Source organism: Glycine soja, chromosome 16 (assembly GCF_004193775.1).
Source record: "Glycine soja cultivar W05 chromosome 16, ASM419377v2, whole genome shotgun sequence".
Lineage (NCBI taxonomy): Eukaryota > Viridiplantae > Streptophyta > Magnoliopsida > Fabales > Fabaceae > Glycine > Glycine soja.
In genome coordinates, this window is record NC_041017.1 from 36100504 (window position 1) to 36124154 (window position 23651).

General features: G+C 32.3%; 3 protein-coding genes across 6 annotated transcripts; 2 read left to right on the forward strand and 1 right to left on the reverse strand.

The window, feature by feature from the left end:
* The first annotated feature begins 1293 nt into the window (after positions 1–1293).
* On the forward strand, positions 1294–4469 carry LOC114390280 (receptor-like protein EIX1). Its single transcript, XM_028350986.1, has one exon. The coding sequence runs from the start codon at positions 1321–1323 to the stop codon at positions 4318–4320; it is 3000 nt and encodes a 999-aa protein (XP_028206787.1). The 5' UTR covers positions 1294–1320; the 3' UTR covers positions 4321–4469.
* Positions 4470–8203: 3734 nt separating this feature from the next.
* LOC114389223 (flap endonuclease GEN-like 2) lies at positions 8204–15375 on the reverse strand. Of its 4 annotated transcripts, none has more exons than XM_028349852.1 (14): positions 15155–15375; positions 14895–15052; positions 13629–13690; positions 13357–13493; positions 12761–12812; positions 12547–12619; positions 12379–12449; positions 11796–11855; positions 11584–11677; positions 10508–10607; positions 10026–10108; positions 9622–9722; positions 9047–9177; positions 8204–8790 (listed from the first exon to the last, which is right to left on the reverse strand). In XM_028349852.1, exons 1-14 carry the CDS (start codon positions 15220–15222, stop codon positions 8268–8270), a joined length of 1713 nt encoding a protein of 570 aa, XP_028205653.1. In that variant the 5' UTR covers positions 15223–15375; the 3' UTR covers positions 8204–8267. The 4 variants fall into 4 exon arrangements, with proteins under 4 accessions (XP_028205653.1, XP_028205652.1, XP_028205651.1 ...); XM_028349851.1 differs by having other exon boundaries at positions 12379–12452; positions 13357–13490; positions 15155–15374; XM_028349850.1 differs by having other exon boundaries at positions 12379–12452; positions 15155–15374.
* Positions 15376–15999: 624 nt separating this feature from the next.
* On the forward strand, positions 16000–19671 carry LOC114390653 (membrane steroid-binding protein 1-like). The gene is made up of 2 exons (XM_028351468.1): positions 16000–16450; positions 19115–19671. The coding sequence occupies exons 1-2, from the start codon at positions 16137–16139 to the stop codon at positions 19467–19469; spliced, it is 669 nt and encodes a 222-aa protein (XP_028207269.1). The 5' UTR covers positions 16000–16136; the 3' UTR covers positions 19470–19671.
* Positions 19672–23651: the final 3980 nt, after the last annotated feature.

A 23651-nucleotide genomic window follows, 5' to 3' on the forward strand; every position in this document is an offset into this window, starting at 1 on the left:
AGACAAAAACTTTAATATATGAAAACTTGTGGTCTAACAATAAATAGCTAGGACCATAATTTTATAATTTAAAAAACATGTCACACTTCTTTGTAGATCTTCTAATTTACTTTTTAAGTTAAATATGATTTACAATACATGGAGAAATTTGGACCAAGACTTATAAAAGGAAAAACTATGATCTCAATAATTATGATAGATCAAGTTAAACTTCTTTGTATCTCACTAATTAATTTTTAATAAAAAGAAAATAATATTATGATTAAAAAAACAATTAGAAATAGACAACACAACAATCATTAATGACAATGAAGATTAATTAGTCATTTTCACATATAAGAAGAATATTATTTTGTGAATTGAAAAATTGATCAAAATTAAATAGCTAGCTTGGAATGAAATAATTTTTTTTATAGATTTTTTTAACCAAAATAGTCTTTAAAGTAAACTCTTTTCCTATAATTGATTTATTCATCAATAATATTTTTTTTTCCTTGCTTGACTTAACTCGCAACATTTGTTGTCAATGACAGGGAACTTGATATGAAGGTAATTAATGCAGTGACCTATGGTTTAAGTTGAAGAAGTCAGACCTTAACATCATGGCTGGACTTTGTGGAGTGTCCAAAGGTTCAAGATGAAAAAATGAAAAACCTTGAGATTGACTTGATGGTGTAAGCTATGATTTAGAAGACAATTTTCTTTTACATTATTTTTAGTTTTGAATATTGAAAATTTGATAATTTAATATTAAATTTGATGAAATAAAAGACTTGATTTTTTTCTTAAAAAAATGTTGGACTTTTGTACGTAACAAAAGTTTAACGGAAGGATTGATTAAATAATAGTTAAAATTTGAAGTTTAATGACACCAAATTTTCATTTAAGCAGTATTATAGAGTAAATTAAAATAAAATAATTCTTATTTATTTTTGTAAAAAAAAACTGTACCAAAAAGAATGTTTCTTATGTTAGTATTCAGCACAAGAATAAATCATATTTCTTTGTTATTAATTTTGATTTTTTTTATGAATTTAGTGTATATAGGAATTTTAAAAAGGAAGATAGATACAGTAAAAACAAAATATTTCGTATTCTAAGAATTAATTCGGGAGAATTGGATAATTAAATCGATAATTTAAAGAGGCCAGCGTAAAAAAAGAATGGAAGAATATTTTAGTATTTGGCACAATAATAAAAAAGGTAAAAAAAATAATGAAAGTGAAGAAAAAAGCAGGCAGGGCAGCAGTATAAATAATAGAAGTTTGATGATTTATATGCAGAACCAACAACTACACTCGTTTTCTATATTTGCGTTGCATGATCATGAATTCCTCCTCCATTTATATTCTTGTCTTTGTCCAGCTTTGGTTGTTGAGCTTACCATGCAGAGAGAGTGTGTGCATCCCAAGTGAGCGTGAGACACTTTTGAAGTTTAAGAATAATCTGAATGATCCTTCAAATAGGCTTTGGTCTTGGAATCATAATCATACCAACTGTTGCCACTGGTATGGAGTCCTCTGCCACAACCTCACTTCCCATCTTCTTCAGCTTCACCTCAACACTACGTTTTCTGCTTTCGAATTTGACTATGATTACCACTATCGCTTCGATGAGGAAGCTTATAGGAGAAGGAGCTTTGGTGGAGAGATAAGTCCTTGTTTGGCTGATTTAAAGCATTTGAATTACTTGGACTTGAGCGGCAATTATTTCCTTGGAAAAGGTATGTCAATTCCTTCTTTCCTTGGGACAATGACTTCCTTGACTCACCTCAACCTCTCTCATACTGGATTCAATGGGAAGATTCCTCCTCAGATTGGGAATTTCTCTAAGCTTCGATATCTTGACTTGAGCTACAATTATTTCCTTGGAGAAGGTATGGCAATTCCTTCTTTCCTTTGTGCAATGACCTCCTTGACTCACCTCGACCTCTCTTATACTCTATTCCATGGGAAGATTCCATCTCAGATTGGGAATCTCTCCAATTTGGTCTACCTTGACCTCGGAGGTTATTCTGATCTGTTAGCTGAAAATGTAGAATGGGTATCAAGTATGTGGAAGCTTGAATATCTTGATTTGAGTTATGCAAACCTATCCAAAGCATTTCATTGGCTACACACTCTCCAATCTCTTCCTTCTTTGACCCACCTATATTTGTATGAATGCACACTCCCTCACTATAATGAACCATCCCTGCTCAACTTCTCATCTCTGCAAACTCTCATTCTTTACAATACTAGTTATTCCCCTGCCATTTCTTTTGTCCCCAAGTGGATATTCAAATTGGAGAAACTTGTTTCTCTTGAATTATCAGGTAATTATGAAATCCAAGGTCCGATTCCTGGTGGTATTCGAAACCTCACACTTCTTCAAAATCTTGACTTGTCTTTCAATTCATTCTCATCTTCTATACCTGATTGCTTAGACGGTCTTCGTCGTCTCAAGTTCCTGAACCTCAAGGGCAACAAATTGCATGGGACTATTTCTGATGCCCTGGGAAATTTGACTTCTCTTGTTGAACTTGATTTATCACGTAATCAACTTGAAGGAACAATTCCGACTTTTTTGGGTAATCTCCGCAACTTAAGGGAGATAAATTTAAAATATCTCTATCTCTCTTTTAATAAATTCAGTGGAAATCCATTTGAAAGTCTTGGATCACTCTCTAAATTGTCATATCTTTATATTGATGGCAATAATTTTCAAGGAGTTGTCAAGGAAGATGATCTTGCAAATCTTACAAGCTTGGAGCAGTTTAGTGCATCAGGAAACAATTTCACTTTAAAAGTGGGTCCCAATTGGATTCCTAATTTTCAACTTACCTTTTTGGAAGTGACATCATGGCAGTTAGGTCCCAGCTTTCCATCGTGGATTCAGTCACAAAACAAACTTGAATATGTTGGACTGTCTAACACGGGGATTATTGATTCTATTCCCACACAGATGTGCGAGGCACTTTCTCAGGTTTTGTATTTAAACCTCTCTCATAATCATATCCATGGTGAGATTGGGACTACATTAAAGAATCCAATATCTATCCAAACTATTGATCTAAGCTCAAATCACTTGTGTGGTAAATTACCCTATCTTTCAAGAGATGTGATTCAGTTAGATCTTTCGAGCAATTCATTCTCTGAATCCATGAATGATTTTTTATGTAACGATCAGGAAGAGCCAATGCAATTAGAATTTCTGAATCTTGCATCGAATAATTTGTCAGGAGAGATACCTGATTGCTGGATGAATTGGACATTTCTTGTGGATGTAAATTTACAAAGCAACCATTTTGTTGGGAACTTACCGTCATCCATGGGTTCCTTGTCTGAGCTGCAGTCTTTACAAATTCGTAACAACACACTCTCAGGAATATTTCCTACCAGTTTGAAGAAGACTAACCAATTGAAATCCTTGGATCTTGGAGAAAATAATCTTTCAGGAAGTATTCCACCATGGGTGGGAGAAAAGCTCTCAAATATGAAAATCCTCCGCCTTCGATCAAACAGTTTTTCCGGTCACATTCCAAATGAAATATGCCAGATGAGTCATCTTCAAGTTTTAGACCTTGCAAAAAACAATTTGTCTGGCAATATACCGAGCTGTTTCAATAACTTGAGTGCCATGACACTAGTGAACCGAAGTACAGATCCCAGAATCTATTCTTCAGCACTGAATTATACAATATACTCTTCCAATTCTGATATAGTTAGTGTGCTACTATGGCTGAAAGGAAGAGGAGATGAGTACAAAAACATTCTGGGTTTGGTAACAAGCATTGATCTGTCAAGTAACAAATTATTAGGAGAAATACCTAGAGAAATCACAGATATAAATGGATTGAACTTTTTGAACTTGTCCCACAACCAATTGATTGGTCCTATTCCAGAAGGTATTGGTAATATGGGATCGTTACAGTCCATTGATTTTTCGAGGAATCAACTTTCTGGTGAAATCCCTCCAACCATTGCAAATTTGAGCTTTCTGAGCATGCTAGACTTGTCTTACAATCATTTGAAGGGAAATATTCCAACAGGAACTCAATTGCAAACCTTTGATGCCTCCAGCTTTATTGGCAACAATCTATGTGGTCCACCACTGCCCATAAACTGCAGCTCCAATGGGAAAACTCATAGTTATGAAGGAAGTGATGGGCATGGAGTGAATTGGTTTTTTGTCAGTATGACAATTGGATTTGTTGCGGGATTCTGGATAGTGATTGCTCCTTTACTTATTTGTAGATCATGGAGGTATGCCTATTTTCATTTCCTTGATCACGTGTGGTTCAAACTTCAATCTTTTTGCTCATGTAGTATCAGTGTTTAGTGTTGCTTAGAATACACCGATGTTTTATCATTGTATTGGCAGGTTGATCAATTTGTAGTCATTGCTATCTTTTTTTTTTTCAGAGTTTAGAGCCTTATGTAAATTCTGTTTTGGGATGTAAAGATTTGCATATTGAGCATATTATTACAGATGAATTCTAGTTAATGTCGTAATTTAGATCAACTAGTTGTAATTCTATGATAAAAAAACATTTGCTAAATCACGTAGATTAAGATTGAAATAGTTACTAAAAAAAAACATTTGATAAACTCTTTGGTTTAAACCAAGTTTTGAAACCACGTGTTTGGTCAGTTGCTTAAGTTAATATTGGGTGAGTTTTTTTAAATTAAAGAAAAAAAGTAATTTTGAAATAAACATTTTTTATATAAGCATTTTTTTAAGCAAGCTATGGGATGTTTCTTAAAAGAAACAAAAGCAGTTTAGATAAATATACTAAAAAAAGTTACTTATTTTATTAAAATAATAATTTATTTCATCAAATAAATTTAAACAAACTAATCCATTATATTTCAATTTTCAGTAATGTGTTATATTTAATGCATAAGAGTTGTACTGTGGGAATTGTTGTCATTGCATCTACATACACAAGTGTATCTATTTTTTTTTTAAGTTATGTTTCTTTGAAATTTATCCATATGCTTGAATCTCTCTGGAAATGAGATTTCAAATATTCCCTTGTTGTTGGGTAATGAAATGCAAGGTCCGATTCCCTGGTGGTATTCCAAACCTCACACATCTTCAAAATTTTGACTTGTCCAAAAATTCATTCTCATATTTTGTTTATTTAAAATTTAGATAATCTTTTAATAATGTCATTTAATTTTATTTTTTATAAATGAATAAATAAAATATTTATTTAATAATTAAATAAATACTAATTAACAATTTTTTTAAAGGAAAACAAAATAAAAAAATAAAAAATTCTAAAATTAAAAACTTTAAACGTAAAAAAAAAACCAAAATGACTATAAAGTCCTAAAAGGAAAAATAAAATAAAAAAAATAAAATTTATCACTTTAAAATCCTAATAGAAAAACTTATAACTTTGAAGTCGTAAAATTAAAAAAAAAATCTAAATCACTTTGAAGTAATAAAAAAAGGAGGCATAAATAATTTTACGATTTAAGTTAAAAAAAAAATAAGTCATATTACGACTTGTAACTTAAATATTATAATACCACTTATTCACTTTTGGGGCATGATTTGAAAAGTACCCACATGAGAAAAAAAACAGAAAAAATTTGTCCCTAGATGATAAAATAACCCAATTTGACGGATTAAATTGGAGTTTTTAAAAATATTGACATGCTAGATTTTTACAACAACTCAATTGGTGGTGCCCTTTCTAGATGATTTGGAAAACTTTCAACATTAAGATATCTTGATCTGTCTATTGATAAATTCAGTGGAAATCGATTTGAAAGTCTTTGATCACTCTCTAAATTGTCATCTCATGAATATCTCTAAATTGTCATCTCTTCATATTGATGGCAATCTTTTTCAAAGAGTTGTCAAGGAAAATGATCTTAGAAATCTTACAAGCTTGAAGGAGTTTCATGCATCAGGGAACAATTTCACTTTAAAAGTGGGTCCCAATTGGCTTCCTAATTTTCAGCTTACCTCTTTGCATGTGAGATCGTGGCAGTAAGGTGCCAATTTTCCATCATGGATTCAGTCACAAAACAAACTTCAAGATGTTGGACTGTCTAACACGGAGATTTTAGATTCTATTCCCATACGGATGTGAGAAGCACTTTCTCAGGTTTTGTATTTAAACCTCTTACAATCATATCCATGGTGAGCTTGGGACTACATTAAAGAATCCATTATCTATCCATACTATTGATCTAAGCTCAAATCACTTATGTGGTAAATTATCCTATCTTTCAAGTGATGTGTTTCGGTTAGATCTTTCAAGCAATTCATTCTCTGAATCCATGAAATTAGAATTTCTGAATCTTGCATCAAATAATTTGTCAGGAGAAATACCAAATTGTTGGATGATTTGGCCATTTCTAGTGGAAGTGAATTTACAAAGCAACCATTCTGTTGGGAACTTACCCTCATCCATGGGAATGACTACAGAGATAGAAATGAGGACGAATTTTACTCTGTCTTTGTTCTGCATAACGAATTTAGTTTTTTGGGACGAATTTTACTCTGTCTATGTCTCATTACACAATTTTGGAAGATCAGCTGGTAAAAATGTATAATAAAATTTATTGTGGCTTAAAATAATGCGGTGTTTGATTTTGTGAGGTCCTTAAGTGGTAAAGAAATGGTGTGATCCACAAGTTCCGTAACAATCCAAAATAGAAGGTTGAATTGCTCTAGGAATCCTATCATCTTACAAGATTTAACATTTTCAATCTGTGATTTTTTTTTACATGGGTGTCAATCATAGTATATGGTGGTTAACAAGTTGCATTTAGCAAGAATTTCTTGAGTTGCTTCTAAACAATTCTCATGCCATTTTATTAATGTCTTATGGCTAACATTTGGGGCAAAAATTGGCATTACCCCATTGAGAAATATATCTCTAGGATGATGACTGTCCACAATTATCCACAACACTTCAGTGCAACAAAAACTCAATATCCATCTGCTAGAAGGAACGATCAGTTTCTGACTCGATCAGTCATAGTATATGGTAGTTCACTGCCTATTTTCCACAATGTCAGAATCTCCTATTCGGCCCCATGTTCAAACTCGATTAAAACAAATGCCCTTGGCATCTTTGACCACAAATGAAGAATAGTTGCAGAAATTTGGAAATGGAATCTTAAGGTTTGGGTTAAGGGTTTCTAAAATATAGGTATTTAATTTGCCACACAAATGTCATATTATATCGTATGAGAGGCAACACGAAGGCCACATAATCAAGAAAGTTAACTATTTAAGCTAACATAAAACTTGGTGAGAACCTATGGATTGCAAACAAGCAGGGAAGTATCAAGTGAGTTTTGTTTTTTTTCACATGAATGAAAAATAAATATTAGCCATTAGATTTGATCATGAATGGTCAAATTAAAATCTAGGACAAGTGTAAAATTACTTACATAAACCAATGGGATCTAATTTAATTGGTTGAACAGGTGCATGAGTTATTGTAAAACTCTGTAGTAATTATTTTTTATTTCTATGAATAAAAAACTTACATAAACTTGTTTTTATTATCCATTTAATTTTAAACTTCCATTTAATCAATATCAACCTGTATAAATTCATAAAAGGTATAGATTTTGTTATTATCAAGGGTATATGTATTGGAAGGAAGGAGTAAAGTTTTTTGGGCTAAATCTCTTATGGGTAATATTTTCATTCTTTTTCTATTATCTTGATCAAATAACATTTTGGCTTTTCTTTATATAGGTTTTCAGAATAAGAGGGTTTAGTGGTAATTAATATTGAAATCAATAGATTGTATGACAATGCAATGATGTTTTTTAATAAGAATTTTTTTTAGGTAAATTGGATCCCAGAGACTAACTAAGACTAGGGTAGACTTCTTGAGAGCATTTACAAAAATTAAGATAACCTCAAGACTCAAAGAATACTTGCAAAGATATTTATAAATTACTCATCTCAAATGATATTTGAATTGGAGTTATTAGATAAATTACATATCCTTAAAAATCTTGTTTTTGTCTGAAATATTTTCATTTTTTTGGATGAAACAACTAAATCAATTTTTTCAAATTATTTAAATGATTTGTGTAAGATCACAAATGGTAACTCATTTGGTTTTTAATTACACTATTAAAAGTTGGACTTTCAATCTAACTAAATCTTACAAAACCGAATTGAAAGTTGGGGAAGGTGTCAACCTTGTAAGTACTAAATTTAATACATTGGTCCTATCTCTAGTAAATGTGTGATATCAATACTAATAAAACCTGCTTTTATATTACTTGTACAAACATTGTTCAATGAATTTCATTCCTAATACTAGCTAAGAACAATCTCAGCTCCTTCGCTTTCTGCTTGTGTTCAACGGACATGTCATTTTCTGAATCACTCAAATTAATCACTTCAATATGTTGGTCACTTGATTGCTGACATTTTGAGGATAAATTGGATTTCTTAGGTGGGGAAGGGCTCAGAAGATCTATGATCTCATTTTTATCTATACTGGAAACCACCTCACTGCTAGAATTCTGAATTAACCCAGTGTGTTCTATGTCATGTGATAGGGGCAACAAGTCTGTGGTATTCAGATCAGCTTCAGCCATATCAGTTGTAATTCTTGATATCCTTCCTGAAGAATCAGAGGCATTGAAGTTGGCTTCGTCTCTCAAATTAATATCAAGCAACAAATTCTGAAGTTTTAGATCAAGCTCTGCCACAGATGAATTAGTTTCCTTTTTCTTTGGTTTTCTTTTCTGAATATTTTGTTTCTTCCGTTGAGCTTTTCTTTCCTCGAACTCCAAAATCTTCTCACGACAAGCACTGTAGATGATTAATAATGAGACAATGATGAAAGGCACCCTAAACAAAAAGTTATCTTATATATCCACCAGCCTTCTTGAATTTGAATTGTTCTAAAAGATACTTGGTATAGTTGCAGCAATAAACCAAACAGCATACTAACTCAAGTTGCAAGCAAAAAATAAGCAAAATATACATTTGATAAGAATCAGATAAAACATTTCCTTTCTGTGTTTTAGGGAGTAAAGTAAGTTCATCAATTATGTATTTACATTACCTTTCTATAAGATCTGCAGGTACTATTGAAGTTTCAAGTCCATCCATTCCTTCCCAAGAAACCTCGTAGCATTCTCTCCCTTGAACTCTTCGGCTCTTAATGATTTCTGACACAGGACACTTCACAGGGATCTGTGATCGGATATAATATAAATAAGATTCTTGTAATATATCCAGGTTCAAAAATAAGGAGCCTGTAGATAAAATTTATGTTCACTAATAATAGTAACGGCATTATAGAAACTCGATGAATGGAAGATTTCCCTGTTTATTGATGATACACTGAGTGCAGTAGAAGCTACTGTAAATCAATGATCATCGAAGAATTGAACCATTGTTATAATTACCAAAATAGAAAATTTGTAGCATACTTACATTACTTAATCAAATGGACAGCTTTGATCTTAGATGATGAACATGTGAAAGAGAACATCAGTTATCAAAATGCCACGTGATTCTAAGCATGAGCAGTCACTCTTTTATTTAGTTTAAAATAATGTTTAAATATTAAAACTTTTCACATGAGCTCAGACAGTAATCAAATCTTAATTAGGTAGTGGAAAGGGTTAGCAGTACCTCATGTAAAGGAAGGTTCAGTCCAACTTCAGATGAAGTTAAACGCAAATTGGCAAATCGTCGTAAATTTCTTTCAGCTATATTTGGAAGGATATACCCATCTATTTAATGAAATGTAAATTAGCAACACAAAATAACTATGAAAAGTCCAACACAGCTCAACTTTATACTTCAAATCACTAAGAATTCTGAGTTAGATTAGGACTAAATGTAAACTCTACAATTCATTACATGACCAATGAACAAAATAGTCTTTACTTAGTAGTAAGTGCTCACAGTTGTGCACCCAGGCCACCCCCAAACCACAAAATAAATTAGTTGTTAAGACATTTTACTATAATAAATTATTCAACTGGAGGTATGAATTGTTGATCTATTAGAATATGTCAAAGAAGACGAAGAACCTGTTTTCTCTGAAGGCCACTCAAAGAATCCAACACATATCTGCTGGAGTTTAGTACGTTGAAATGGATATTGAGCAAGAGCCCTATAGAGATGAGTAAATTTTAAGTAGCTGACAACAATGCTATATAATTTATATTCCAGTAATTCATCAGGTTACATCAAAAATAAAATTCCAATTAAGAATCTCAGAAGCTTAATTAAATTTTAACAAAACATGTGATATCTGTAACTGTTTCAAATGGACTTCATATCTGTTTTCAGAAATTAACATTTATACCTGATCAGTAATCAGTATTAAAAACCATAACAGAAAGACATGACCTTTCTTAGCTAGAAAGAGAATGAGATAAGTTAACAATACCAGACGTAAATTGACTCAGTATTCACATGTTCGGATTAGTGAGTATATTGAATATATTTCAATCAGTATTAAGAATCAATCTTTATGAGTGGAAACCATGAATGAAAAAGATAAACCTACTTGTGCACAATATCTGAATCTGCTTGGTGACATTTTGGCTTCATATAAGCATTAATTACTTGTAAAATGTTATCATCCGGCCATAAATCATTCTTACCTCCTGCATAGACAAAAGATAGAAGCTAAGATACAATGTTCAAGAGACACCAACAATCCTCCATTTGACAAAAATAATTATTAACTGCAAGTCAACATTTGTGTACAAGTTAATGCAGACAATGCATTCTAGAAGACATAAAAAAAGCACAAAGATATTAGGTATATAATTCCATCCTTTGGTTTAGAATTAGATATTATATTGGGCCCACTTTAACATCTCATTGCTTAACAATTTACATTTATATGGACAGTAATAAGTTAGTGTTAATTTAGCTTTTTTCTAATATACTAACTTAGCTGATATTATATTTTCAGATAGCGGAGATAATTGGTTCATGGCATGGTATCAAAGCATGCATGATTAATAGCATGTTTGAATCTGAGACCATGATCCACATTTTCCAAGAAATTTTAGTCAAAATTTTAAAAATGGCACAAAAGCAAGTATCTTTTGCTTCAATTTGACGTGCATTCACAATAATGAGCACCGAACCAAACAGGCACTAAGTGGTCTAGAGTTTGATCATTGTTACCCCCATTTTTCTAATAAAAAGCAGAATTTCAAAACAAGGTAGGTGAGCATTCAAATTATCCATGCTTCAACCCAAAAGGTTTTGGCATTTTGCTAATGGAAAGGGACATGTAAGAGACTAAATAATTCAGACTTTAAAGTTCTATTTATTATATATAAATATATATATACAGTTAATAACCTGTAAACAAAATCCTGATATATTTGTTGACAAAATTCTTTTAAAAAAATTAAAACCGCTCTTTATCAAATATTAAGTTTATTATTGCATAATTTGGACAGATAATGTCCCTAATTCTCTGAAAAGTTTACATATATAGTAACAATTCTGAGTTGCATGCAAAATTATTACAACTAAATTTATTGGAAAAAATTGACAAAAAGTAACAGCTGTATAATATTAAGATTAAGATTATCAAATTAGAATGTAATATAGAAGGTATGCCTTTTCTTTTTTTGACCCATCCAAGTCCTTCAGAAGCAAATTTCTTAAGAATATATTTGTCTCCAATTGATTTGACTATCTGACAAGCCGACTCCTACAGCCATGGAAAAAATAAGCATATGTAAAACATGTAATTTCCAGCCCTGTTAAAAACAAGGGGTGAAAAGCCAAAAAAGGTAATATGATTATGAAAAACAAATTTCAGGACTTACTGGACCCAGACCATGAACTCCTTGATAATAGTCACTGCCAAGAAGCAAGGAGAGAGCAATCTGAAGATCACAAGTACCTTGGTTACTGATTTTCACCAGAAAGGAACACAATAACCTTGATTCAACATATATATACAATTGGAACACTTATTGAATAAAACATAAATGTCACTAATTTCATTATTACTTATTAGACCATCAACGTGTGTAGGGAAGAAAGGATGGGAGAAAACAAAACAAAACTATCACAGACATGCATGTAAAATTTCTGTATTCAATACAAGACATGAAGAACCATTGCATATTCAAACAATTGAATGTCAAATGTCAATCATGCTGATACATTCTGTTTTAACAGGCTTTTCAATTAGGCTTCCCGTGATGACATTAAGTGTAAAGAAATAATTTAACCTACTGTCCATGGACCTAACTTTCTCTTTTGGGCCTTCACATGCATCAATCTAACTGAATTTGTATTGCACAACACTGAACAATGAAAGATCATCTATTAAAAAAATAAAAAATAAAAAATAAAAAAGTGAACATTGTGGTAAGTACATTGAAAAGTCAATAAGTAATTTACCAATGAGTCCCTTCCAAATCCAAGTTTTCTTTCAATATCTGTCATCTCATAACAAACAACATATCCACCATCTCCTAACTCATTAATAAACAACTCATCATTAGTCGTATGAAAACATACTTAATGCAAAGAAAATTCACCAATGATAAAACAAGGTTGTCTACTCACCAAGGCAGATATCCCTATATACTGTCCTTGCACCAAAAAGGAATATGTCTGAATCTGAACTGAAACACCCATCCTACCATAATTATTATGAACGAATGACAACAATACAGATAGGTTAGCCAACAGCAATAGCATCAGCATCCAATGAATATCAGAAATTACAAAGTGGGTACAAAAAGGAATTTGAAGATAGATAAGTATACACAGTACTTACGCATAATGATTCAAAATTCAACAAAGCACACTGAGCTTCAGCTTCTTCAATCCTGAATTTTAGTAAAGAGCAAAATAAAATTAGTTCAAATTGTGCAGTAACTTCTTTATTATCCAGCAATGCAACTTTTCCAATAAACTAATTCAACAACAAAGCTTTATTCCACTAGGTGAGCTCGGTTACATGGATCACACGACACCATTCAGTACGGTTAAAAACCAAAGTTTCAGAAATATTATTCAGCTTGATAACAAGACATCAAGCACATTTTCAATGTTTTTATACAAGCATAATGCAACAATGTTGAGCATTTTGAATCTCTTATAATGAATCAGTGCACTCATATATAGCGGCACTAAATAAAAGGAAAAATTATTAGTCCAGTTGACAACTGTTCAACAATCAACACGGTAAAAGTAAAAAACTTTCTTCTTGAACTATTATTAGTATTACTATTATAAATTTACAAACAAATTTTCATTTGTTATTCAATCTAAGTAAAATATATTTAACACTAACAATAACAATTACCAGACACAATATGAGTGTCCCCTGAAAGAAAACACTGAACCTTAACTTATTCAATAATATATTACCCATTTAAACAAGAAATGCCAAGAGCCATCCCCAAGACCTTAGCCTCTTTGATCATGCAAGAAAACTCAGACCCCATGTTTCTCTGTAATGAAGTCGCTTTCTGTAAGTTAGTTTCATTTTGTGCTACCTGTACCTGCTTTATTATTATTGACTGACTAAAGTTAGTATAAAAGAAAGTAAGAAAAAGTAAAAGCAATAAGTAAAAGTATGGAAGATGTATAAAGTATATACAAGAAACTGCAACAGAAAAAAATATGAGACAGCTACGAACCTCCTTTCCAACATTTAAGCGACGCCTATAGGTTGATAATTTGATGGCAGGAATAGCTCCATCTACCAGATATCAAAGATTAGTCATTGGGAAGCAATATGCATGAATAATGTAAATGTAAATACATTCAAAAGGCAAATAAGCAGAATGAATGGTGATAAAAGCACCATAATTAAGTCAACAAGAAAGATCTTAATTGTCATCGCTAAATAAGACCAATAAGTAACATGTCCCAAGACAATAACTTGGATTAGATAACAGGGGCCAGCATAGGCTACGGCGCTACGCCACTCGCCCTGTTTCCAGCCAATAACTTGGAGTCTTGGAACTGATAGGGTGATATGAAATGTATTACTTGTGTAGTTGAACTCAGTGATTGTGTCAGATCATATCATAGGAATTGAGATGTGACAGTGAAAAGGTCAAAACCAAAGCCCACGCTAATAATAATTATCAAGTGTCAAATATTGATAGAGAAATCAGATCCAAAAGGCTTACACCAATATCATGAGACCCATTCTCAAATCTCACAATGAAAACGCTCACTTTAAAATGACTAAAGCCTTCATCCAAATATACCCTAAGTTTTCCAGAATTGGTATATGTATTGCCAAATGCTTTCTTTAGCTAGCATATTCAGTCCATGCAAATGCAATACACCCAGTGCTCACAAACTTAAAATGTTCACAACACACATGACCACAACTAAAATTTAAAACACTCACATACACACACACACACACACAAGCATACCCTAAGGTTTCTCGGCTTGGTACAAGAATTGCCGAATGCTTTCGTTACTTGGAATATTCAGCCTATGCAAAGCACCCAATTCTCACAAACACAAACACAACTACAATTTCAAACCCTGATACATGTACACACTTATGTACTCAACTTCTGCAACCAAACTTATATGCATATACACACCACTGATACAAAAAGTCTAAAGTGTCAGTGAATTTGGTACTCGATTTATTTATAAAAAAACTGTAAATTTAGTCCCTAATTAATTATTTATGAAAATAGAAAAAAACACCAAAAATCGAGACGAAATCCACATGAGTTTTAAAGTTTGAGAGCCAAATTCCTCGATATGAAAGTACAGGAAACTTAACATTGTTTGACCGGAACTATATGGATTAAAAAACACATTTTTTTTTCCTTTAAAGTTAAGTCAGTCTCCATCAGTGTTTCTCACAACTGAACTAACAATGCTGCACCCTCTGTGTTTAAGTGAAGGAAACAAAAGACCATGTGAGAAACCTGAGACGAAGATGAGGCTGCAATTGAGCGCAATGAGTGCTCTGAGACGGTGAAAGAGTCCTCTGAGATAGACTTTCTCCTTGACGCAGGCGTGCGACTTGCTCACGCTGTGAAGCTGCACCATCCAGCACGACAGGTCCACGCACACCCTCTTGTTCCTGACCAACGAAACAACACAAAACAGAGACCCGCGTCAATTCACTCAACACCGTTTCGAAGGAAGAAAAAAAAAACATAGTTTTGGGGAAATGGAAGGTAACTGTAGGTGGTGAAGGGGAACCGTTTTCTTGCACGATTCGAGGACGTCCCACAGATTCTTCACGCCCATTGGAATGGAGATTGAGACGTTGCTGATGAGACCAAGATTCTTCCGGCGAGAGGGAAAAGCAAAGGTAGAGTTTTTAAAAACGCGAACTCAAGTTCCGCGTTAAGCGACAAAGTTTTCAGATTTATGCTGCGAGTGCAAGATTTGTTTTGCTGAATAAAAAAAGATATCTTTTGCTGGACTTAGAAATTACCTATGAAGTTTGGATGTACCTTATTTTAAGAAATATAACAATTGGTATAAGGTAGACAAAATTATATTTTTGGTCCCTAATTATTTTTAGTTTTGATTGTGATCTTCTTTTGAAATTATTGAAGAATTTTATTCAATCTCACAATACCAATCTCTCAGTCTAGAACTAAAAAAAATGTTATATTGACTAATGATTATCTTGTGACATATTTTGATTAGAATCATTTTCATGAAAGATGAAATATTAAAAAGAAATATTAATTATCACATATCAATTATGATACATGATATTCACATTCATCATCCATAAAAACACGTGATAAGTGAACATTGGTTTGATCAATGCTTTCTTAAGCTAGCATATTCAGCCCATGCAAATACAATACACTCCATGTTCACAAACTTAAAATGTTCACAACACACATGAACATAACTAAAATCGAAATGAGAGATAAATTAGGGACCGAAGTTAAAGTTAAAAAGTAATAATGATTATGAATAGTCGAAAGGCAAAAATATCTAAAGATGAAATTAAAATAGATTATTTCCTTTATAATTATAGAAGGTTATATAGATTTTAAAAGAACTTAATTTTTTAAAATACTCACAATGAGTTGAAGACAACATTTTTTCAACTCTCCCTTATCTCTCTCTGACACACACCAGCACGCAAACACTGAAACACACACAGTGTGCAGCAGCAGCAGCAACAAGAGAAGGAGAAGATGGCTTTGCAACTATGGGAGACACTGAAGGAGGCCATAGAAGCGTACACGGGGCTCTCTCCGAACACCTTCTTCACCCTGCTGGCCCTCATCCTGGCCCTCTACTACGTCGTTTCGGGCCTCTTCCCCTCCTCCTCCGACCACCGCCACAACACCGCCTCGCGTGACTTCGAGCCCCAGATGGAGCCTCTGCGACCCCCTGTTCAAATCGGCGAGGTCACCGAGGAAGAACTCAAGGCCTACGACGGCTCCGATCCCGAGAAGCCTCTCCTCATGGCCATCAAGGGCCAGATCTATGATGTTTCCCAGAGCAGGTATAGCCATTCATGATAACTTTAATAGCACAACACAACACCCCTTTTTTTGTTTTTGATTTCTGAGTGTTGCCCTTTTTGTTTCTTGTGGTTCTGGGTTCTGGGTTTTCGTTTGTTTGGTACTGTAATAACACTATCTCAGCATTACACAAGACCCCTTTTGTTGTTTTTTATTTTTACCCTTTTTTGTTTTTTGCGGTTTTGGGTTCTGGGTTTTCGTTTGTTTGGTATAATGATGAATATAATTACACTACCTCCGCATAACACAAGACCCCTTTTGATGTTTTTGATTTTTGTTTTTTATCCTTTTTGTTTTCTGTGATTTTGGGGTCTTGGTTTCGTTTGTTTGGTCAACGGAGTTTTTTGAGTTTTTTTTATCCCTGAAATGAGCATTTCATGAATGGACGAAACTTAGTTGCAGTTCCATAGATGTTTTTGGTGTTGTTTACTAGTCAAAATTAGAGTTTTATTTTGTTGATTCATGTAGTAAAGACTTGAATTACTTTTCTAACATACATTATCGAGGTGAAACTTCAATTCCGATTAGAGAACAACACTAAGATAAATTAAGAAACTGCATGTTTGTTGGACAAATGTGTTTCAAGGGTTTTCTTTCTTTTTTTCATTGGGTTACTTTTGTTGAAAATTGAACCCCCTTTCTTTTGGTATGCTTTAGGCGTAAGTATTTTGTGCCCATTTGTGGATTGGGTTCTTGATTTTATTTTTGTTTCATGGTGAGGAGAGGATGCAATCCTACTCATGTGTTAGTAAGTGTTTTTGGGTATGCTTGGTGGGAGTGGAAAATGGGAAGGAAGGTGGGAATTGGAGGAGTGAAGATAGTGAATGTGTATGGAGTTGTTCAATGTTGTACTATTGAATTACGTTGTTACTTTTTAGGCCTCCATTTTTCAACTCTTGGTCGACACTTCTGCTAGCCTAGCCTCTGGGTCTGCATTGATTAGGTGGAAAAGTGGGTTGTAGGAAAAGGAATTGCTGACCGAAAATGACATTTAACCAAAGTTTTGGCCTTGAGAGAAAGTTAATTCGTATTATTTTCCTCCTTTTATCAACTGAAAGTCAAGTATGCATTAAGTATAAAGTGACGTTCATTTCAAATTTTCTTCCTTCCAACTTTATGCTAGTCCACCAGGCACCAGGTAAGGGTTAAGTTTATATTCATGGAAAGGGATGCAATTGAGTGAAAAAGAATTGAATGCTACTAGGCTACATTCATTGGATTATTTAAAGTGTGATGGAATGCATTCTGTTCCATTTAATCCAGTATCCCTCCGTTTCTTTCCTTTCAATTTGGGAAATATAGGATGATAATAATCTTATTTTAATTCCACTGTTTTTGTTCTACTGTAGAAATGTCCGAATGATATATTGGTAACTTTATCCTATGCTGTTCCTTCCAATTCCATTTCATTCCACTCACCATTCAAGTCAAAAATTGTTTTTATTTTGTTGAAAAGACTGTCCTTTTTTTGTATGCTGTGTGTACTTTCCAATGTCTCTAACTGTAGTTTTCATGCATTTTAAAGAGAGTTTGATGAAATATAGTATCAATATGTTCCTCAGTTTTAAATGGGCTGAAAGATTGATTGAGGTGCTATGTCAGGGTATTTCTCACTTCAGTGTTCTTTCTGCCACTAGAAATAATGAAAGTGTGCTTATTACTTTTTTTAGTTTCACCTGGAAAGACTACCTTGTCAAGTTATGAACTTGAGAATTCCTGGTTAATCCAAATCTAAGTTGTCCAATAAGCTAAGATTTTTGTACCATTTTCTTGACAGTATTAAACCATGCAAGTTTGTGATTGATGGGTTGGTGGGTGTGACAAGGAAGGGAAAACAAATGCATCTTATTTGTTATGTAGGTTGGTAATGGGCAGTTGTGCATTGTTTGTCAATTTAGAGTTTTATTTAATTCTGATTACACAAGTTATCCTTAAGTTGCTTGCTTTGTTTTTGCTGCTTTATTCAGTCTGTTCTAGTTACCATAGAAAAGTCTCAAGTCGTTAGTATGAAATTGTCTCCTTAACAACCGTTACCTCTTTGGCATTTTCTTTCTACATGAAACTCTAATTTTCTTTTTCTACTCAAAACCATCACAATTGAACCAATTACATCATCTTAAACCTGGTTTCACTTAAATTTTACCAACCAAAATATCAAACTTAACTCAGAATAAAAGTTAGAAATTTCCCTCTTCAAACCCCAATCTCACAACTTCCTTCAAATTTTATCAAGTTTTCACTAAATTTCTAACATGAGTTTTTAAAAGTATTTCATGTTTCAATTTCATCATATATCCCTTACTATTTGAATAGAAAATATGATTTTGAGGGTTTTAGGTATGAGAATATTGATGAGAGGGACCAGATTTGTTAAATTTAAAAACAGAGGGACTTGAGTTGCTTGAAGAAAACTTGGGAGACTAAAATTGCTTTTAACATGCATAATTTTCTAGTGAGAACTACTAAGGTTATAATTGTAGAACGTAGATGTGAGAATCATCAGAAAACCCACAGCATACCTGATTTTCTTGCTAGTTGAGCAAGTATTATATTGATTTTTCTTTTGATTTCTACTTTTGAATGTCACCAACAAAATATGTTTTTCTTTTCCATTTTTTCAATGTTTCTGTAATGTGTCCTACCAGAATGTTTTATGGACCTGGTGGACCCTATGCTCTATTTGCTGGCAAGGATGCTAGCAGAGCTTTAGCAAAGATGTCTTTTGAAGAGAAAGATCTAACTGGAGATATCTCTGGTCTTGGCCCATTTGAGGTTGAGGCCTTGCAAGACTGGGAATACAAGTTTATGGGCAAGTATGTAAAAGTTGGAACTGTCAAAAAGACCGTTCCAGTAACTGAACCAGAATCCACTGGCGAAGCAGCAGAATCTAATGTCCATGATGCTGAATCTTCAAAGCCTACTGAAGATGATGGCCCATCAGAATCAGCAGCTGCTAAAAATGATGGAACCCCTTCAAAGATTGACGCAGATAAAGAGTAAATAATCGTTGGATAAAGAGCAATTGTCTTGCAAACAGTGGAAACGGTTATTTAGAAGCTTCTGAGAGAGACTGAGCCTTGCTGATTAGTCTAGGCCACCCCTTTTGCACTGGAACTTTGTCCTAGTATTCTGTTTGATAAATAAGGAATTTCGATTCTTAGTATTTAATTTCAGTTTTCCTGGGTTTAAAGCTTCTTCTTTATTCCATAAGATCTATATTACATACAGGCAACAAATCAATGTTGTATTTGTATTTACTTTTTTCTAAAAAAAATCAAATATTTTCTTTAAAAACAATAAGGTAAGTTTAAACCATAAAATGTGATAAAAACTTGCTTACAAATATTACATGTGTCAAACTAAAATCACTAAAATAATTTTTTAATTTCAATAAAATAAAATCACTAAAATAATTTTTTAATTTCAATAAAATAATTATAACATTGTGTATCATATTAATAATAATATCATTATCATTGCTAATTACACAAGTCCTTTTTAAAAGCTTATCACTTAACATATTTAACTAAAAAGACTTTTCAAAAATTTTGAGTATGACCTTATTGTTAAACGAGCAAAGCCAAGGCATAGGCTTCTGACCGGCGGCAAGAACAGAAAATTAACAAAAAAATTATTAGGATCAAAATTGATAAAACACAAACTTACATAAATTAAATTCATATTTAAGTCAAAAATCATATTACTAGAGTAACTAAAAATAATTAATGTGACCAATGAACAAGATATACACGACAAATGATGAAAGACAAGATAAAATGATAGACAAAAAAATATTCATTTATTTTCACCTACGAATTTAAGCTTTGGGGAGAGTTGATTTTTAACATGGGTATTAGTTGCCACCTTACTCTCACAACCTTCAATTCACACCCTTTTAATGTCGATATTATGAAAAAATATGGCAATAACTGCAAATGTAATGCACTTACGAAATTATGATGTTGCTACCATAATTGCATAGTTGCAATTCGCAAGATTTTGTATTAGCCTAACCAAAAAAGGTCCACTAACACTTTCATCATTAATGCTATCATTATACTAAATAACTACTAGGTACTCTGTGATCAGGATCATGTCATTAGATGTTTTTAGTGAGAACATAATATCTCGTTGAACGAATGTAAAGATAAACCAACACATAATTTACTAGTGAAAGAGGTTTAATATAAGAAATAAACTTTTTCCAAATCAAAAATTGATGTAAACATTAATTGGATGTTGATTTTGAGTAATTAATGAAATTACTATCTTTGTCATATTGTATGTATAACATGTTACAACATGCAACTAAGGGTAACCTTTCAATAATTACTCCAAATCAACATCCAATGTTTACATTGATTTCCAATTTGCTAACTTTCTTTCCCTCATAACTTAATTATTTATTGGTTTTTCATAAGATATTTGTAGCATCCCAGTTTTTATTTCTAATTACATAAACATATTAGTAATTATCAAATATTTTACTTTGTTTTTTTTATTAAAATAAATAATTTGAGATTATGTTTTTGGCTTGGAAGTGAGAAAATGAGTTTTAGAACATCTTAGAGGTTTTATAGTTAAAATGTGTTATAAGCTTCTTGACTCTTGTTTTGGGCTTTAATTTCTGTGAGCTCAACTTTTCTGATAGAAGGTTAATTTGGGTTTCTCTTGAAAACATAACTCTTCATTTCATACTGTTGTGTTTGGTGAGTCTATTGAGAGTAAGGATGAGAGATTCATCACCCCCAACCAGGTGAAGGCATCTTTGAAAAAGAATGCCAAAGTATACATATGATGTTAGCTTCTTCGAAACTTAAGAGTAACTGAGTAAGGTAGCGATCAAGGATATACCATTAGTGAGAGATTTTTCTTGAAGTGTTCTGAGAAGACATTTATGGTTTATTGCCTTAGTGTGAGACTGCATTTTCCATGGACTTAGTGCCCACTACATTACCCATATCCATAACACCTCATAGGAGGTCTTCCTTAGAGCTAGTTGAGGTTAAGAAACAAAAAGGTCATGAAAGAAAGGGTTAGGATTTTAAGAGAAACTTAAGTTAACTTCTATCAGGAAGAGTTAAGAAACTTTCCATGCATTTTAACTATAAAACCTCTTTTATTTTCTAAAACTCATTTTCTCACTTTCCAAGCCCAAAATATAATCCCAAATGATTTATTTTAATTAAAAACACAAAGTAGAAAAATAGTTATTGATATTTATATAATTAGAAAATGATAGTTATGAACCCCTCTAATCTCACCCCCTTTGGATTTCTATTTCTACTAGACATTTAAGTGTGGCGTCAAGTGGGGGAGTCAATGATGGTGACTTGCTAGGTTTCTCTGCCCTGTATTTCTTGCCATTTGGTGCCACTCTATATTGTTAGGCGAGTAGCTTCCATATTGTTTTGATAGGGAAAATGTTAAAGTGTGAAAGAGATAAGATGGGATGTAATTGAGGCAGGGTTTGAATGAGATTAAAGTGACTAGGTGAGGGTGTATTAACTTGAATCATGCCATGGGATATAGCTCTTACACCTTAAATCTAGGAGAAGGATGGAAGGTGGGTGAAGATGACCTTCCATATCCTCATATAGTTTAGATTTAAAACATGGTGGTGGTAGAATCTACAGTTACCAAAGTAGTTTGGTGTTAATTTTACAAAAACAATTTTTTTAATATTTTATTATTTAAAGGTTTAAATATATTTATAATCCTTCTAATTTAGTGTTTTTTATTTTTTATTTTTGTAAAATTTCTTTTAATTCTTATTATGTTTGTTTTATTTTAAATTTTTAAAATATTTTAAATAATGAAAAAAAACATTATCTATAACTTCATGAGAAAAAAAATAAAAACATAATTTTTAAGGACTAAAAATAAATAAAAAATTGTAAGAAGAAAAACAAAAATATTAAATTATAAGTACTAAAAAAATATTTAAATCTTATTTAAATCAAACAATTGTAGATTGGCTTTTGTTAAGTCACGGTCAACTTTTTTTATCAACACTACTTATATAACCCAATTTTATACAAAACAGAATGAATAGTATGGATAACAAAATTTTCCCTTCAAAACTCACTAGTTAAGGATAGAATAATCCACATATGTTAATCCATGCGTTTAGGCATACTCATAAACTTGCATGTGAAACTTTTTTAAAAAAACCCGCATGCACCATCAAATACCTTTTTATATTATTCTTTTTAGAATATTCATTATCTCTAGCATATTTATTATCACTTATTTCAAATAATTCTTTATTAATCAAAAACATTTTCAATAAAAAAAAATACTAACATAAAACTAACAATATATACAGAGAGGACGTATATGAGAATCATCAGAGATCCATTAGATTAAATTTGACAACTATAATTAAAACACTCAATTAAAAATTCACTAATGCCTCACGTAACCTATTTTTCCACAATTGGAAGCACGTAACTTTCCTCAAAATCACAATTCTTGTCTATAAAAGATTGATAACACAATAGAGTCTAACCGTTTTGTTTGTTTGTTTACATTTTCTTCTCCTTAGAATACTTAAGAAACTCGTGTCATACGATACATTTTTAAAAAAAAATCTATAAAACTTAAACAGAATAATTTCATATATAAAAAGAAAAAAGTGTGTGTTTTTTTATAAATGGACTTAAAAAATTAGCTCCTCTTTTCCTTCTCAATGCATACTCTCCCTGGTTCTCTTTCTCTCTCCCTCTCTCAGTTTATTTCTTTTGAATTAAAATAAAAATGAAAACAATCAAACAATATATTTCGACTTTTATTTTTAAAATAATTTCTGAATACAAATGAAATTGTTCCTAACCTATTTAAATCTATAATTTCTTTGCACATGGATGATCTTTTATGTGGAAAAGAAGTGTCGTGTAAAACTAATGTTCCTTCCTTATATGCCCCTCCTTGGATACCTAACTTAAGCTCTATGCTCACACTAAATTAATTTGTTCGTCCCACTCCCAGTCACCGAATTGATATATATACGTGTTGATATTGAGAGGTTATTAATCAACCAACTACTTCATTGTTTCATTCAAAGGGTCAAAATATTGGATACATGGAGAAAGATACATGTATGCCAGTTCATGCAGGCACATATGCATTCTACCAATTGTGGGTTGGTAGGAGAGATTTGATAGCTAAATCATGGCCACA

Bases quoted from the DNA above. Each gene is read 5' to 3' on its own strand.
- LOC114390280 (XM_028350986.1), top strand. From the start codon at position 1,321: ATGATCATGAATTCCTCCTCCATTTATATTCTTGTCTTTGTCCAGCTT.
- LOC114390653 (XM_028351468.1), top strand. From the start codon at position 16,137: ATGGCTTTGCAACTATGGGAGACACTGAAGGAGGCCATAGAAGCGTAC. The intron at 16,451-19,114 runs GTATAGCCATTC...GTGTCCTACCAG, and splicing joins TATGATGTTTCCCAGAGCAG to AATGTTTTATGGACCTGGTG.
- LOC114389223 (XM_028349850.1), bottom strand. From the start codon at position 15,222: ATGGGCGTGAAGAATCTGTGGGACGTCCTCGAATCGTGCAAGAAAACG. The intron at 12,620-12,760 runs GTAAGTACTGTG...TAATTATGGTAG, and splicing joins TGAATTTTGAATCATTATGC to GATGGGTGTTTCAGTTCAGA. The intron at 9,723-10,025 runs GTTCTTCGTCTT...TTCATTAAATAG, and splicing joins GTGGCCTTCAGAGAAAACAG to ATGGGTATATCCTTCCAAAT.